At 58.6% G+C, this 17,682-nt stretch overlaps 2 protein-coding genes across 2 annotated transcripts in view; both read left to right on the forward strand.

The window, feature by feature from the left end:
• KDM5C (lysine demethylase 5C) overlaps positions 1 to 14,060 on the forward strand; it is a 51,212-nt gene extending 37,152 nt beyond the window's left edge. The window contains 10 exon segments of the mRNA XM_069882606.1: positions 968 to 1,326; positions 2,811 to 2,949; positions 3,043 to 3,145; positions 3,148 to 3,221; positions 3,322 to 3,456; positions 5,962 to 6,486; positions 9,282 to 9,333; positions 10,327 to 10,526; positions 12,362 to 12,553; positions 13,445 to 14,060. Of these exon segments, the coding sequence (XP_069738707.1) occupies positions 968 to 1,326; positions 2,811 to 2,949; positions 3,043 to 3,145; positions 3,148 to 3,221; positions 3,322 to 3,456; positions 5,962 to 6,486; positions 9,282 to 9,333; positions 10,327 to 10,526; positions 12,362 to 12,553; positions 13,445 to 13,453 (1,788 nt within the window). The 3' untranslated portion in view covers positions 13,454 to 14,060.
• LOC138734793 (proline-rich protein HaeIII subfamily 1-like) lies at positions 10,533 to 12,310 on the forward strand (the record flags this gene model as incomplete). The annotated part of the gene is made up of 1 exon (XM_069882604.1): positions 10,533 to 12,310. A coding segment is annotated over one exon (1,140 nt), but the record flags the coding sequence as incomplete, so codon positions are not given.
• Positions 14,061 to 17,682: the final 3,622 nt, after the last annotated feature.

Below are 17,682 nucleotides of genomic sequence, written 5' to 3' on the forward strand. Positions count from 1 at the left end.
CCCTCCCTCCCTGGGGTGAAATCCAGCCGGAGGCCCCTTCCCCGCGGGGTCCCCGCTGGGCCCTCTTCAATCTCTTCATCCCTGACCTGGATGAAGGCATCGAGCGTTCTCTGAGCGAGTTTGGAGATGACACTGAGCTGGGGGGGAGCTGGATCTGCTGGAGGGGTTTGAGGTTCTCCAAAGGGATCGGAACGGGCCGGATCCGTGGGCTGAGACCCACGGGATGAGGTTCCACCAGGACCTTGGGGCACAACAACCCCGGGCAGCTCCAGACCAGGAGAAGCGAGACTGGAAAGGGCCTGGAGGAGAAGGACCTGGGGGTTGGTGGAACAGGGATGGCCAAGGAGGCCAAGGGCATCTTGGCTTGGAGCAGACACGGCGTGGCCAGCACGGCCAGGGAGGTTCTTCTCCCTTGGACTCAGCCCTGGGGAGACCAAACCTTGAGAACTTTGTTGAGCTGTGGGCCCCTCCCCACAAGGAGGATGAGGCTCTGGAGCGAGGCCAGAGAAGAGCAACGGAGCTGGGGAAGGGGCTGGAGAGCAAGTTTGAGGAGCTGGCATGGTTTATCCTGGAGAAGAGGAGGCTGAGGGGAGACCTCATTGCTCTTTCCCTGAGAGGAGGTTGTGGAGAGGAGGGAGCTGGGCTCTTCTCCCAAAAACAGGGGACAGGACGAGAGGGAACGGCCTCGAGCTCCACCAGGGGAGGGTCAGGCTGGACAGCAGGGAAAAATTCTTCACGGAAAGGGTCATCAGGCCCTGGAACAGGGAGGGGGTTGAGTCCCCTTCCCTGGAGGGTTTAAGGGCCGGGTGGACGAGGCGCTGAGGGACGCGGGTGAGTGTTTGATGGGGACGGTTGGACTCGCTGATCTCCTCCAACCTGGTTATTTTATGATTCTATGATTCCTTCCCTCTTCTTTCCTCGATTCCCGCTCGGCTGCCGCCTCCCCCGGGCCGTCTCCCGCCTGCAGGCCTTGCTGGAGCACGTGGAGGCTTTCCAGGCCGACGCGCAGGAGGCTCTGGAGTCGGAGTCGCCCGCGCCGGCCGCTCTGCGGGATCTCCTGGAGCGCGGCGGCCGCCTCGGGGTGGAGGTGCCCGAGAGCCGCCTGCTGGAGCGGCAGCTGGCCCAGGCCGCCTGGCTGGACGAGGTGACGGCCACGCTGAGGTCCCCCCGCGCCCGGGTGCCGCTCCCCGTCATGAGGGGCCTCATCCAGGCCGGCCGGACCGTGGCGCCCAGCCCCGCCGTCGACGTGGCCATGGCCGAGCTGCAGGAGCTGCTCACCATCGCCCAGCGCTGGGAGGAGAAGGCCCAGATGTGCCTCGAGGCCAGGTCGGGGCCCCGAGGGGGCGGCGGCGGGGCAGAAGGGGGCGGCTTGGGGCCAAAAGGAGTCAGTTTGGGGCCAAAAGGGGGTTTTGGGGGGCCAAAAGGGGTCAGTTTGGGGCCAGAAGGGGTCAGTTTTGGGGCCAAAAGGGTTCAGTCTGGGTCCAAAAGAGGTTTTAAAGGGGTCAGTTTGGGGCCAAAAGGGGTCAGTTTGGGGCCAAAAGAGGTTTTAAAGGGGCCAAAAGGGGTTTAAAGGGGTTGGTTTGGGGCCAAAAGGGGTCGGTTCGGGGCCAAAAGAGAGTTAAAGGGGTCAGTTTGGGCCCAAAAGGGGTTTTCAAGGGGCCAAAAGGGGTTTTAAGGGGCCAAAAGGCGTTTTAAAGGGGCCAAAAGGGGTTAGTTTGGGGCCAAAAATGGTCTTAAGGGGCCAAAAGGAGTCAGTTTGGGGCCAAAAGAGGTTTTAAATGGGCTGAAAGGGGTCAGTTTGGGGCCAGAAGAGGTTTTAAGGGGCCAAAAGGGGTTTTAAAGGGGCTAAAAGGGGTCGGTTTGGGGCCAAAAGGGGTCAGTTTGGGGCCAAAAGGGGTTTTAAAGGGGCTAAAAGGGGTCGGTTTGGGGCCAGAAGGGGTCAGTTTGGGGCCAAAAGGGGTTTTAAAGGGGCAAAAAAGGGGTCAGTTTGGGGCCAGAAGAGGTTTTAAGGGGCCAAAAGGGGTCAGTTTGGGGCCAGAAGAGGTTTTAAGGGGCCAAGAGGGGTCAGTTTGGGGCCAGAAGAGGTTTTAAGGGGCCAAGAGGGGTCAGTTTGGGGCCAGAAGAGGTTTTAAGGGGCCAAAAGGGGTCAGTTTGGGGCTAAAAGGGGTTTTAAGGGGCCAGAAGAGGTTTTAAGGGGGCAAAAGGGGTTTTAAGGGGTCAGTTTGGGGCCAAAAGGGGTTTAAAGGGGTCAGTTTGGGGCCAGAAGAGGTTTTAAGGGACCAAAAGGGGTCAGTTTGGGGCCAAAAATGGTCTTAAGGGGCCAAAAGGAGTCAGTTTGGGGCCAAAATTTTAAGGAGGCAAAAGGAGTCAAATTGGGGCCAGAAGGGGTTTATGGGGCTCAAAGTGTCCGGAATGGGGCCAAGAAGGGTTTTAGGGGGGCAAAAGGAGCCGTATTAGGGTCAAAAAGGGGTTTTCATGGGGCAAAAGGAGTCGGATTGGGGCTAAAAGGGGGTTTAGGAGGGCAAAAGGGGTCGGATTGGGGCCAAAAGTGGTTTTAGGGGGGCAAAGGGGATCGGCTTGGGGCCAAAAAGGAGTTTTAGGGGGGCAAAAGGAGTCAGATTGGGGCCAAAAAGGGTTTTAGGGGGGCAAAGGGGGTCGGATTGGGGCCAAAAAGGGTTTTAAGGGGGTAAAAGGGGCCAGATTTGGAGCCAGAAGAGGTTTTGGGGTGGCCGAAGGGGCTTTAGGGGGCCGGAAGGGTTCGGGTTTGGATCCTGAGCCTCGGGATTCCTCGAGCGTCCCCCGTCCCGCAGGCAGAAGCACCCCCCGGCCACGCTCGCCGCCATCATCAAGGAGGCGGAAAACATCCCCGCTCTCCTCCCCAACATCCAAGCGCTGAAGGAAGCTCTGGCCAAGGCCCGCGCCTGGATCGCCGACGTCGAGGAGATCCAGGTGGGCCCCGGCGATCCCATTTTTTCCCCCCCAGGAGGGGCTCAAACTCCACTTTCAACGCTTCTATCCGCCCCCCAACCCCGATTCCCACAGAACGGAGACCACTACCCGTGCCTGGATGACCTGGAGGGGCTGGTGGCCGTGGGCCGGGATTTGCCGGTGCGGCTGGAGGAGCTGCGGCAGCTGGAGGTGCAAGTGCCACGGCTCATTCCTGGCGGGATAAAGCCTCTCGCACCTTCCTCAAGAAAAATTCCTGCTACACCTTGTTGGAGGTGGGAGGGCGGCGAGTTTCGGGGGGGTGGGGGGGAAACGAGGATCGGGGGGGGGTGGGAATCCACGGGGAAGCGACGCCGCCTCGTTTTGTCGCCGAAGGTGCTTTGTCCGTGCGCCGACGCCGGCTCCGACAGCAGCAAGAGGCTCAAGTGGAGGCAGGAGCCGGGGCTCTACAAGCTAGACGCCGAGAGTTTAGGGCTCTCGGCGCAGGATCTGCGCGATCCCGGCGCTGTGGTGAGCCAGGAGGGCACCCCGCGTCTCCCCCAGACCCCTCGCGTCTCCCCAAACCCCTCGCGTCTCCCCAAACCCCCTCACGTCTCCCCCAGACCCCTTCACATCCCGCCCCATATGGCTCGAATGGCTCCTGTGCCCCTTAAAAGAGCTCAAATCACTCGCACCGGCCACGGAAAACGCTCAAAAACCCCCCAAAACCCACTTGTGCGCCCTCAGCTTGTTCCGATTTCCCTTAAACTGCTCACGCACGCCCCAAAATGGCTCAAATTGCCCCCCAAAACTGCTTTTCTCCCCTCAAAACCGCTCTCGTCCCACCCCAAACTGCTCTTATCCCGGCCAAAACTACTCAAACGGCTCACGTGCTCCCCAAAACGGCTCAAATCGCCCCCAAAAACCACTCGTGTCCCTTCAAAACAACTCAAACCCCTTCTGTCCCGCCCAAAATGGCTCAGATTGCTCACACCAACCACAAAAAAGCTTAAAAAAAACCCCAAAAACCACTTGTGTGCCCTCAAATTGTTCCTGTCCCCCCAAACTACTCCTCAAACTGCTCACGCACCCCCCAGAATGGCTCTAATCGACTCCAAAAGACACTTTTCTCCCCTCAAAACCGCTCTCATCCCACCCCAAACTGCTCTTATCCCGGCCAAAACTACTCAAACAGCTCACGTGCTCCCCAAAACGGCTCGAATCACCCTCATAATCCACTCGTGTCTCTCCAAACCACAAAAATGCTCAAAAAAAACCCCAAAACCACTTTTGTCCCCTCAAAAACGGCTCAGATGCCCCCAGAATTGGTTCTGGTGCCTTTCGAACCCTTTGTGTCCCCCCAAAACCCCCTTGTGTCCCCTCAAAACCCTCGTGTTCCCTCCAAAAACTGTGGCTGTTCCCTCAGAATGGCTCAACACGCCCCAAACTGGTTCTGTTACCCCTCGTTTCCCCACAAAACCTTCACATCCCCCCCAAAAAACCCTCATGTTCCCTCCAAAAACCATGTCTGCTCCCCTCCAATGGCTCAAATCCCCTCTGAACTGGTTCTGGTGCCTCTCAAACCCCTCGTTTCCCCCCAGAACCCTCACATCCCCCCAAAAAACATGTCTGTCCCCTCCAAAATGGCTCAAATCCTCCCAGAAACTGGTTCTGGTGCCCCTCAAACCCCTCATTTCCCCCCCAACCCCTCACGTTCCCTCCAAAAACTGTGGCTGTCCCCCAAAAATGGCTGAAATCCCTCCCAAACTGGTTCTGGTGCCCCTCAAACCCTCACGTCCCCCCAAAAACCCTCATGTTCCCTCCAAAATCCATGTCTGTCCTCTCCAAAATGGCTGAAACCCGCTCCAAACTGGTTCTGGTGCCCCATAGACCCCTCATTTCTCCTCAAAACCCCCTTATTTCCCCCCAAACCCCTCACGTCCCCCCCTCAAACCCCTCGTTTCCCTCCAAAACCCTCATCTTCCCTCCAAAACCCTCATGTTCCCTCCTAAAACCATGTCTGAACCCTCCAAAATGGCTCAAATCCCCTCTGAACTGGTTCTGGTGCCTCTCAAACCCCTCATTTCTCCTCAAAACCCTCTCATTTCACCCCCAAACCCTCACGTTCCCTCCAAAAACTGTGGCTGTCCCCCCAAAATGGCTCCAATCCCCTCCAAAAACCATCTCTGTCCCATCCAAACTGGCTGAAACCCGCTCCAAACTGGTTCTGGTGCCCCTCAAACCCCTCGTTTCCCCCAAAAACCGTCACGTTCCCCCCCTCAAACCCCTCGTTTCCCTCCAAAACCCTCACATTCCCTCCTAAAACCATGTCTGTCCCCTCCAAAATGGCTCAAATCCCCCCAGAAACTGGTTCTGGTGCCCCTCAAACCCCTCATTTCCCCCAAAACCCATGTCTGAACCCTCCAAAATGGCTGAAATCCCCCCTGAACTGGTTCTGGTGCCCCTCAAACCCCTCATTTCCCCCAAACCCCATGTCTGAACCCTCCAAAATGGCTGAAACCCGCTCCAAACTGCTTCTGGTCCCCCTCAAACCCCTCGTTTCCCCCCAAACCCATGTCTGAACCCTCCAAAATGGCTGAAATCCCCCCTGAACTGGTTCTGGTGCCCCTCAAGCCCCTCATTTCCCCCAAAACCCATGTCTGAACCCTCCAAAATGGCTCAAATCCTCCCAGAAACTAGTTCTGGTGCCCCTCAAACCCCTCGTTTCTCCCCAAAAACCATGTCTGTCCCCTCCAAAATGGCTGAAACCCGCTCCAAACTGCTTCTGGTGCCCCTCAAACCCCTCATTTCCCCCCAAAACCATGTCTGAACCCTCCAAAATGGCTGAAATCCCCCCTGAACTGGTTCTGGTGCCCCTCAAACCCCTCATTTCCCCCCCAAACCCTCACATTCCCTCCTAAAACCATGTCTGTCCCCTCCAAAATGGCTGAAACCCGCTCCAAACTGCTTCTGGTGCCCCTCAAACCCCTCGTTTCCCCCCAAAACCCACTTTCTTTCCCCTTTCTCTCCCCTCAGATCGTGGCCTTCAAGGAGGGCGAGCAGAAGGAGAAGGAGGGGATGCTGCGGCTGCGTCACGCCAACGCGCAGAAGGCCGCGCCGCCCCTGCCGGGCCCCGGCCCCCCGTCCTGCGTGTGCGGCCAAGCGGCCAGCGCCGGGATGCTGCAGTGCCAGCTCTGCCGAGACTGGTTTCACGGCTCGTGCGTCGCTTGGCCTCGCTTAGGGGCTCAAAAACCTTCTCCGGCCTGGTGGGAGTGGGACGCCAAATTCCTTTGCCCCCTTTGCCAACGCTCGCGCCGGCCCCGCTTGGAAACCATCTTGGCGCTGCTGGTGGCGCTGCAGAAGCTGCCGGTTCGCCTGCCGGAGGGCGAAGCGCTGCAGTGCTTGACCGAACGAGCCATCACCTGGCAGGATCGCGCCCGGCAGCTCTTGGCGGCGCCGGACGTGGCCGCGGCCTTGGAGAGGTTGGCGGCTCTACGGCACCGGCTGCACGGCGACGGGGCCGGCGCCCTGCGGGAGGCCAGCCGCAACGAGCAGACCAAGGTGGGGGGCACGGGGACGGGGCCGGGGGGGTTGGGGGGCAGAGAAATGGGGGTTAGAGGGGTTGGGGGGCAGAGAAATGGGGGTTAGAGGGGTTGGGGGGCAGAGAAATGGGGGTTAGAGGGGTTGGGGGGCAGAGAATTGGGGGCTGGAGGGGTTGGGGGGCAGAGAAATGGGGGTTAGAGGGGTTGGGGGGCAGAGAATTGGGGGTTAGAGGGGTTGGGGGGCAGAGAAATGGGGGTTAGAGGGGTTGGGGGGCAGAGAATTGGGGGCTGGAGGGGTTGGGGGGCAGGGGGGGGTTGGGGGGCAGAGAAATGGGGGTTAGAGGGGTTGGGGGGCAGAGAATTGGGGGTTAGAGGGGTTGGGGGGCAGAGAAATGGGGGTTAGAGGGGTTGGGGGGCAGAGAAATGGGGGTTAGAGGGGTTGGGGGGCAGAGAAATGGGGGTTAGAGGGGTTGGGGGGCAGAGAAATGGGGGTTAGAGGGGTTGGGGGCAGAGAAATGGGGGTTAGAGGGGTTGGGGCAGAGAAATGGGGGTTCGAGGGGTTGGGGGGCAGAGAAATGGGGGTTAGAGGGGGTGGGGCAGAGAAATGGGGGTTAGAGGGGTTGGGGGGGCAGAGAAATGGGGGTTAGAGGGGGTGGGGCAGAGAAATGGGGGTTAGAGGGGTTGGGGGGGCAGAGAAATGGGGGTTAGAGGGGTTGGGGGGCAGAGAAATGGGGGTTAGGGGGGTTGGGGGGCAGAGAAATGGGGGTTAGAGGGGTTGGGGGGCAGAGAATTGGGGGTTAGAGGGGTTGGGGGGCAGAGAAATGGGGGTTAGAGGGGTTGGGGGGCAGAGAATTGGGGGCTGGAGGGGTTGGGGGGCAGGGGGGGGTTGGGGGGCAGAGAAATGGGGGTTAGAGGGGTTGGGGGGCAGAGAATTGGGGGTTAGAGGGGTTGGGGGGCAGAGAAATGGGGGTTAGAGGGGTTGGGGGGCAGAGAAATGGGGGTTAGAGGGGTTGGGGGGCAGAGAAATGGGGGTTAGAGGGGTTGGGGGGCAGAGAAATGGGGGTTAGAGGGGTTGGGGGCAGAGAAATGGGGGTTAGAGGGGTTGGGGCAGAGAAATGGGGGTTAGAGGGGTTGGGGGGCAGAGAAATGGGGGTTAGAGGGGGTTGGGGGGCAGAGAAATGGGGGTTAGAGGGGTTGGGGGGCAGAAAATGGGGGTTAAAGGGGGTTGGGGGGCCGAGAAATGGGGGTTAGAGGGGTTGGGGGGCAGAGAAATGGGGGTTAGGGGGGGTTGGGGGGCAGAGAAATGGGGGTTAGAGGGGTTGGGGGGCAGAGAAATGGGGGTTAGAGGGGTTGGGGGGCAGAGAAATGGGGGTTAGAGGGGTTGGGGGGCAGAGAAATGGGGGCTGGAGGGGGTTGGGGGGCAGAGAAATGGGGGTTAGAGGGGGTTGGGGGGCAGAGAAATGGGGGTTAGAGGGGTTGGGGGGCAGAGAAATGGGGGTTGGAGGGGTTGGGGGGCAGAGAAATGGGGGTTAGAGGGGGTTGGGGGGCAGAGAAATGGGGGTTGGAGGGGTTGGGGGGCAGAGAAATGGGGGCTGGAGGGGTTGGGGGGCAGAGAAATGGGGGCTGGAGGGGTTGGGGGGCAGAGAAATGGGGGTTAGACGGGTTGGGGGGCAGAGAATTGGGGGTTAGAGGGGTTGGGGGGCAGAGAAATGGGGGTTAGGGGGGTTGGGGGGCAGAGAATTGGGGGTTAGAGGGGTTGGGGGGCAGAGAAATGGGGGTTAGAGGGGGTTGGGGGCAGAGAAATGGGGGTTAGAGGGGTTGGGGGGCAGAGAAATGGGGGTTAGAGGGGTTGGGGGGCAGAGAAATGGGGGTTGGAGGGGTTGGGGGCAGAGAAATGGGGGTTAAAGGGGTTGGGGGGCAGAGAAATGGGGGCTGGAGGGGTTGGGGGGCAGAGAAATGGGGGTTAGAGGGGTTGGGGGGCAGAGAAATGGGGGTTAGAGGGGGTTGGGGGCAGAGAAATGGGGGTTAGAGGGGTTGGGGGGCAGAGAAATGGGGGTTAGAGGGGGTTGGGGGCAGAGAAATGGGGGTTAGAGGGGTTGGGGGGCAGAGAAATGGGGGTTAGAGGGGTTGGGGCAGAGAAATGGGGGTTCGAGGGGTTGGGGGGCAGAGAAATGGGGGCTGGAGGGGTTGGGGGGCAGAGAAATGGGGGTTAGAGGGGTTGGGGGGCAGAGAAATGGGGGTTAGAGGGGTTGGGGGGCAGAGAATTGGGGGTTAGAGGGGTTGGGGGGCAGAGAAATGGGGGTTAGGGGGGTTGGGGGGCAGAGAATTGGGGGTTAGAGGGGTTGGGGGGCAGAGAAATGGGGGTTAGAGGGGTTGGGGGGCAGAGAATTGGGGGTTAGAGGGGTTGGGGGGCAGAGAAATGGGGGTTAGAGGGGTTGGGGGGCAGAGAAATGGGGGTTAGAGGGGTTGGGGGGCAGAGAATTGGGGGTTAGAGGGGTTGGGGGGCAGAGAAATGGGGGTTAGAGGGGTTGGGGGGCAGAGAAATGGGGGTTGGAGGGGGTTGGGGGGCAGGAGGAGGGGTTGGGGGGCAGGGGGGGTTGGGGGGCAGAGAAATGGGGGTTAGAGGGGTTGGGGGGCAGAGAAATGGGGGTTGGAGGGGTTGGGGGGCAGGAGGGGGGATTGGGGGGCAGAGAAATGGGGGTTAGAGGGGTTGGGGGGCAGGAGGAGGGGTTGGGGGGCAGGGGGGGTTGGGGGGCAGAGCGGTGTGGGGTGCGGGCGCCGTGGGGCGGCTTTGATCTCTTCCCCCCCCCTCAGGTTTCCGTGGAGAACGGCGCCGGCCCCGGCCCCGAGAAACACGGCCCCTCGGGTGAGAGCACTGGGGGGACACTGGGATCCACTGGGATCCACTAGGAACACGGGGGGGGTGGGTACTGGGATCCACTGGGATGCACTGGGGGGCTCTGCACCCGCCCTGGATCCACTGGGGGGATCCGCCAGGCTCTAGGGGGGGCCCATGGGTGCTGGGGGGATCCCGTGGGTGCCCTGTGGATCCCATGGGATCCTGTGGGTGCTGGGTGGATTCGGTGGATCCCGTGGGTGCCCTGTGGATCCTGTGGGTGCCCCATGGATCCCATGAGGCTCTGTGGGTGCTCTGTGGATCCCGTGGGTGCCCCATGGATCCCGTGAGTCCCATGGATCCTGTGGCTGCCCCATAGATGCCGTGGGTCCCTCTGGACCCCACAGGATCCTGTGGGTGCTCTGTGGATCCCATGGGTGCCCCATAGATCCTGTGGGTCCCATGGTCTCCTGTGGGTGCTGGGTGGATTCAGTGGATCCCATGGGTGCCTCGTGGGTCCCCATGGATCCCATGAGACTCTGTGGGTGCTCTCTGGATCCTGTGGGTGCCCCATGGATCCTATGGATCCTGTGGGTGCTCTGTGGATCCCGTGGGTGCCCCATAGATCCTGTGGGTCCCCATGGATCTCATGAGAGTCTGTGGGTGCCCCATGGATCCCATGAGTCCCATGGATCCTGTGGGTGCTCTGTAGATCCCATGGGTGCCCCATAGACCCTGTGGATCCCATGGGACTTTGTGGGTGCCCCATGGATCCTGTGGGTCCCATGGTCTCCTGTGGGTGCCATGTGGATCCCATGGGACCTTGTGGATGCCCTGTGGATCCTGTGGATGCCCCGTGGATCCCATGAGGCCTTGCGGATGCCCCATGGACCCTGTGGTGGGTGCCACGTGGGTTCTGTGGATCCCGTGGGTGCCCCGTGGATCCCGTGGGAGCTCGGGGTGGATCCCAGTGGATCCCAGTGGATCCCGGTGGGATCGGGTCGTGCCTGTGTCCCCCCCCAGAGCTGGAGGCGCTGTGCGCGGCGCTGCCGCGGCTGCAGGGGCCGGTGCTGGAGCTGCCCGAGGGGCCGCGGCGAGCGCTCGAGGAGCTGATGACCGAGGGCGACCTCCTCGAGGTGACGCTGGACGAGGCCCAGGCCATCTGGAGGCTGCTGCAGGCCACCCGGCCGCCCCCCCTCGCCCTCTTCCGCCTCCTCCTCGAGGTACCCAGGCACCCCCCAACCCCAAAACCACCCTGGGGACCCCAAAGCTGCCCCAAAACCACCTCCGGGGCCCTCAAAACCACCTCAGGGACCCTCAAAACCACCTCAGAGATCCTCAAATCCACCTCAGGGACCCTCAGAACCATCTCTGGGACCCTCAAAACCATCTCCAGAACCCTCAAAACCACCTCAGGGACCCTCAAAACCACCTCAGGGACCCTCAAAACCACCTCAGGGATCCTCAAAACCATCTCAGGGATCCTCAAAACCACCTCAGGGACCCTCAGAACCATCTCCAGAACCCTCAAAACCATCTCCAGGACCCTCAAAACCACCTCAGGGACCCTAAAATGGCCCCAAGCCAGACTTGGAGGGACCCCAGATGTCCTCCTGACCCCAGAACCATCACAGGGTGACCCCAGAGCTGCCCCAAAACCACTCCAGGAAACACAAAAACCACCTCCAGGACCCTCAAAACCATCTCAGGGACCCTCAAAACCACCTCAGGGACCCTCAAAACCATCTCCAGGACCCTCAAAACCACCTCAGGGATCCTCAAAACTACCTCAGGGACCCTCAAAACCATCTCAGGGACCCTCAAATCCACCTCAGGGATCCTCAAAACCATCTCTGGGACCCTCAAAACCACCTCTGGGACCCTCAAAACCATATCCAGGACCCTCAAAACCACCTCAGGGACCATCAAAACCATCTCCAGGACCCTCAAAACCACCTCAGGGATCCTCAAAACTACCTCAGGGACCCTCAAAACCATCTCAGGGACCCTCAAATCCATCTCAGGGATCCTCAAAACCATCTCTGGGACCCTCAAAACCACCTCTGGGACCCTCAAAACCACCTCAGGGACCCTCAAAAGCCTCTCCAGGACCCTCAAAATCACCTCAGGGATTCTCAAAACCATCTCAGGGACCCTCAAAATCATCTCCAGGGCCCTCAAAACCATCTCAGGGACCCTCAGAAGCATCTCGGGGACCCTCAAAACCATCTCCAGGACCCTCAAAACCACCTCAGGGGCCCTCAAAACCATCTCCAGGACCCTCAAAACCACCTAAGGGATCCTCAAAACTACCTCAGGGATCCTCAAAACCATCTCCGGGACCCTCAAAACCACCTCGGGGACCCTAAAATGGCCCCAAGCCACACTTGGAGGGACCCCAGATGTCCTCCTGACCCCAGAACCGTCACAGGGTGACCCCAGAGCTGCCCCAAACCACACGAGGAACCCCAGAATTGCTCTAAACCCCCCTCAGAACCTCAAACCTGCCCCAAAATGTCCTTAGCCCCCCAAAACTCCCCCAAAACCCTCCCCAGGCTGCTCCCCCTCCTGAAATTTGGGTCCTCAACCCCCCCCGGGACCCCAAAACCCACTCAAGGACCCTAAAATTATCCCCAGGCTGCTCCCCCTCCTCAAATTGGGGACCCCAAAACCCACTTGGGGACCTTAAAGTGGGGTCCCCAAACCCCTCTGGCACCCGAAACCCCCCTGGGGACCCCAAAACCCACTCAAGGACCCTAAAACCCACTCGGGGACCCCAAAACCCACTCAAGGACCCTAAAATCATCCCCAGGCTGCTTTCCCTCCTCAAATTGGGGTCCCCAACCCCCCATGGGACCCCAAAACCCCCCTGGGAACCCCAAAACCCACTCATGGACCTCAAAGTGGGGTCCCCAAACCCCCCTGGGGACCCCAAAACCCACTCTGGGGACTCCAACCTGGAGTTGGCTCCCCGAATACCCCCTTTTCCAGGGATTTCCCCCCAGTTTTTTTTTGGGGGGGTATCCCTGATTTTGGGGTGTCCCCCCCCTTGCTGTAGCTGGAGCAGGCGGAGCGTCGGGGGGCTCGTGCCCGGGGCCGGGACCCCGAAAGGCGTCGGAAACGCCGGGCGGATCGAGGCGACCTCCCCGCCTCGGCCAAGGAGGAGCTGGAGCCAAAGAGGAGTCGGGGGCCCGAGGGGGGGGGCACCCCACGGGACAGCCCCCCCCAGCCCGCCCCCCCCGCCCCAGGGGTGAGAGAGAAGGGGGGGGGGAAGCTTTTAAGGGGGATTTTGGGGTGCAGGGGGGGCTTATGGGGGGATTTTGGGGTGAGGGGGGGCTTCTGAGGGGGATTTTGGGGTGCAGGGGGGGCTTATGGGGGATTTTGGGGTGAGGGGGGGCTTCTGACGGGGATTTTGGGGTGCAGGGGGGGCCGGGGGAGGACTTATGGGGTGCAGGGGGGGGGATTTTGGGGTGGGGGGGGGCCTTGTGGGGGGGCTTACGGGGTGATGGGGGGGCCTATGAGGGGGATTTTGGGGTCGGAGGGACTTTGAAGGGGATTTTGGGGTGCACAGGGGGGATTTTGGGGGTGATGGGGGATTTTGGGGTGCAGGGGGGCCTTGGGGGGGGCTTATGGGGTGATGGGGGGGCCTATTGGGGGGGATTTTGGGGTCGGAGGGACTTCGAAGGGGATTTTGGGGTGCGGGGGGGGCCGAGGGAGGACTTATGGGGTGCAGGGGGGCCTTGTGGGGAGGCCTATGGGGTGATGGGGGGGATTTTGGGGTCAGAGGGACTTTGAATGGGATTTTGGGGTGCACAGGGGGTATTTTTGGGGTGACGGGGGATTTTGGGGTGCAGGGGGGGCCTTGTGGGGGGGCTTATGGGGGGATTTTGGGGTGGGGGAGCCTTGGGGGGGTTATGGGGTGATGAAGGGGCCTAAGGGGGGATTTTGGGGTGCGAGGAGGGGCCTTGGGAGGGTTATGGGGTGAGGGGGTCATTTTGGAGTGAGGAGGGGTGATTTTGGGGTGTAGGGGAGGCCTAAGGGGGGAATTTTGGGGTTGGGGGGAGCCTATGGGGAGTTTATGGGGCGAGGGGGGGATTTCAGGGTGCAGCCCCCCCAAATTCCCCCTTTTCTCCCCTCCCAGGATTCGTGACCTGGAGCCCCAGCTCCTACGGACGCTCCTGCCAGAGTCGGGGGGCACTGGGACCCCCCCAGGACCCCCATTCAGGGCCCCCCCCCGCCTTTAGGGTCCCCCCCCACCTTCCCCATGGATTGGGGGGGGGGGCTGGGGAGGAACCCCCCCCTTCCACTCCCCCCCCCCGCGATGTAATTATTTGAGTTGATTTCTTTTATATCGTTAAGCCCCGGGGTGGGGGGGGGCACCGAGATGGGGGGGGCTGGGGGTCCCCAAAACCATGGGGGGGGCCCAATACCGTGGGGGGGACCCCAAAACCATGGAGGGGGGGACCCCAAAAGTAAAGGGGGGGGGCCCAGTACCATTGGGGGGACCCCAAAACCATGGGGGGACACACCCCAAAACCGTGGGGGGGCCCCAACCAGCACAGCAGGGCAGCCCCCCCCTCGCACCGGGTTTTTTATAAGATGGGGGGGTGGAAAGAAGGGGGGGGGCGGATTTGGGGCCCCCCCTGCGCCCCCCCCGCCGACACTAACGGTCTCGGGCTCTTTGGGGCGGGGACGGGGGGGGCTTATTTTATTGTATTATGATTTTTTTTATTATTATTAAACTTTGGAGGCTAAAAGAGGGGGATTTGGGTGATTTGGGGGGGGTCATGAGGTCAAATCGACCTCTCTTGAGGTAAAAAAGCTCTTTTTCTGAGGTAAAAGTTTCTCCCTGATGTGAAAAATCTCCTTTCTTGAGGTAAAATCTCCTCTTTGGGGTGAAAAATCCTTTTTCTAGAGGTAAAATCCCCTTTCTTGAGGTAAAAATCTCCTCTTTGGGGTGAAAAATCCTTTTTCTAGAGGTAAAATCCCCTTTCTTGAGGTAAAACCTACTCCCTGTGGTGAAAAATCCGCTTTCTTGAGGTAAAAATCTCCCTGGGATGAAAAATCCTTTTTCTTGAGTTAAAATCCTTTTTCTTGAGGTAAAATGTCCTTTTTGGGGTGAAAAATCCTTTTTCTAGAGGTAAAATCCCCTTTCTTGAGGTAAAAGCTCCTCCCTGGGATGAAAAATCCCCTTTCTTGAGTTAAAATCCTTTTTCTTGAGGTAAAATCTCCTCCCTGGAGTGAAATAATCCCCTTTTCTGAGGTAAAATCTTGCTGGGGTGAAAAAACCCTTTTCTAGAGGTAAAATCCCCTTTCTTGAGGTAAAATCTTCTCTTTGGGGTGAAAAATCCCTTTTCTAGAGGTAAAATCTGCTCCCTGAGGTGAGAAAAACCCTTTTCTGAGGTAAAAATCTCCTCTCGGTTGAAAAAAACCCTTTTCTAGAGGTAAAATCCCCTTTCTTGAGGTAAAATCTCTTTGGGGTGAAAAAAAAACTTTTCTTGAGGTAAAACCTACTCCCTCTGGTGAAAAATCCCCTTTCTTGAGGTAAAATCTGCTCCCTGAGGTGAGAAAAACCCTTTTCTGAGGTAAAATCTCCTCTCGGTTGAAAAATCCCTTTTCTAGAGGTAAAATCCCCTTTCTTGAGGTAAAAGTTCCTCCCTGTGGTGAAAAAAAAACCCCTTTCTTGAGGCAAAACCCCTCCCTGAGGTGAAAAATCCTCTTTCTTGAGGTAAAATCTCTCTGGGGTGAAAACCCCCCTTTCTTGAGGTCAAAAACCATCCGTTCTTGAGGCCGAGTCCCCTTTTCTGGGGTCAAATCCCCTTTCTTGAGGTAAAAAATCGCGTTTCCTGAGGTAAAACCTCCTTGAGGCAAAACGGTACCCCCTCCCCCCCCCCATTTTTTTGAGGCAAAACTCTTCGGTTTTGATGAAAAATAGTGTTTTATTAAAGAAGGAAACACACACACCCGCCCCCCAACTGCGCTGGGTCCTAGAGACCCCCCCTTAGCCACGCCCCCTCGCTTCCCTCAGCAGCGACGTGTCAATCATCCGCTTAGCCACGCCCCCTCATAGCCCATTGGTCCCTAATTTGCATACTGGGCGCTGATTGGCTCCTCTCGCGCTTTAGCCCCGCCCACCGGCTCCTTCCCGCCTCGCCCGCGGGCTGAGCCGCTGTCAATCATCCCCTTAAGCCCCGCCCCCTCGCTTCCCGCTGAGGCGGCGCCGTCACTCGTCTGGGAACAGGGGGAACTGGGAGAACTGGGAGAGGATCCAGGCTTTTTGGGGGGGCTTTGGGGCACCCCTGGTGCTTTTGAGGGGTCTCAGTCCCTCATTGGGACCCCCCCGACCTGCAACTGGGAGAAAATCCCATAAAAAGGGGATTTTCCCTCAAGAAAAGGTCGATTTTTACCTCACGGAAGAGGTTTTTACCACAGGAAAAAGGAATTCTACCTCAGGAAAGAGGATTTTTCACTTCAGGGAGGGGATTTGACCCCAGAAAACAACTTCACCTCAAGAAATGTGGGTTTTACTTCACGGGATGAATTTTTCTCTCAGGATAAAGGATTTTTACCTCAGGAAAGAGGATTTTGCACTTCAAGGAGGGGATTTTGCCCCAGAACAAGGGGACTTCGCCTCGAAAAAGGATTTTCCTTGAAGGGAGAGAGTTTTCTATCACGAAAAGGGAGTTTTACCTCACAAAGTGGAGTTTTCACCTCAAAGAGAGGATCTTGTCTCAGAAAAGGGGACTTCACCCCAAGAAAGGGTAATTTTCCTTGGAGGGAGAGATTTTTCTCTCAGGAAAAGGGTCCTTTATCTCAGGAAAGATAAAGGGGGGTTGGGATGTAAAAGTTCCTCCCTGGATTGAAAAATCACCTTTCTTGAGATAAAAATCTCCTCTTTGAGGTGAAAAATCCTTTTCTAGAGGTAAAATCCCCTTTCTTGAGGTAAAAGTTCCTCCCTGGGATGAAAAATCCTTTCCCTTGAGGTAAAAATCTCCTCTTTGGGATGAAAAATCGTTTTTCTAGAGGTAAAATCCGTTTTCTTGAGGGAGAATCTCCTCCCTGGGGTGAAAAATCCCCTTTCTTGAGGTAAAATCTCCTCTTCGGGGTGAAAAATCCCTTTTCTTAAGGTAAAATCTTCTCCCTGAGGTGAAAAATCCTCTTTCTTGAGGTAAAATCTGCTCCCTGAGGTGAAAAAATCCCGTTTTCTTGAGGCAAAATCTCTCTGGGGTGAAAAAACCCCTTTCTTGAGGTCAAAAATCATCCATTCTTGAGGCCGAGTCCCCTTTTCTGGGGTCAACTCCCCTTTCTTGAGGTAAAAATCACATTTCCTGAGGTAAAACCCCATTTTTTTGAGGCAAAACTCTTCGGGTTTGGTGAAAAATAGTGTTTTATTAAAGAAGGAAACACCACCTCCCCCCCCCAAACTGCGCTGGGTCCTAGTGCCCCTCACCCCAAATGGGACAGTGCTGGGTCCTAGTGCCCACCCCCCCAACCAAAAAGGGGGTGATGCTGGGTCCTAGCGCCCCCCCACGCTCCAAATGGGGCCGTGCTGGGTCCTAGTGCCCCCATTCAGTTGGGTCCTAGTGCTCCCCTCAGCCCCTAAATGGGGCCATGCTGGGTCCTAGTGCCCCCCCCTCCCCAAAAGGGGTGATGCTGGGTCCTAATGTCCCCCCAAAATGGGGCGATGCTGGGTCCTACTGCCCCCACCCCCCCAAATGGGGCGATGCTGGGTCCTAGTGCCCCCCCACCCCCTAAATGGGGCAACGTTGAGTCCTATGCCCCCCAAATGGGGTGATTCTGGGTCCTAGCTCCCCCCTTAGTTGGGTCCTAGTGCCGCCCCCCCAACCAAAATGGGGCAATGCTGGGTCCTAGTGCCCTCCACCTCAAACAGGGCAATGCTGGGTCCTAGTGTCCTCCCCCCCAAAAAAAGGGGTCGATGCTGGGTCCTAGCACCCCCCAACAGGGCGATGCCGGGTCCTAGTGCCCCTCACCCCAAATGGGACGATGCTGGGTCCTAGTGCCCCTCACAAATGGGACAATGCTGGGTCCTAGTGCCCCTCACCCCAACTGGGACGATGCTGGGTCCTAGTGCCCCTCACCCCAAATAGGACAGTGCTGGGTCCTAGAACCCTCCACAACTGGGTCCTAGAGCCCCCTCAGTTGGGTCCTAGTGCCCTCCCCCCCAAAAAAAGGGGTCGATGCTGGGTCCTAGCACCCCCTAACAGGGCGATGCCGGGTCCTAGTGCCCCTCACCCCAAATGGGACAATGCTGGGTCCTAGTGCCCCCCACCTCAAACAGGGCAATGCTGGGTCCTAGAGCCCCCCTCAGCTGGGTCCTAGTGCCCCCCCCCAATAAAAAGGGGGTGATGCTGGCTCCTA

Source organism: Phaenicophaeus curvirostris, unplaced genomic scaffold, assembly GCF_032191515.1.
Source record: "Phaenicophaeus curvirostris isolate KB17595 unplaced genomic scaffold, BPBGC_Pcur_1.0 scaffold_241, whole genome shotgun sequence".
In the NCBI taxonomy this organism is placed as follows: domain Eukaryota; kingdom Metazoa; phylum Chordata; class Aves; order Cuculiformes; family Cuculidae; genus Phaenicophaeus; species Phaenicophaeus curvirostris.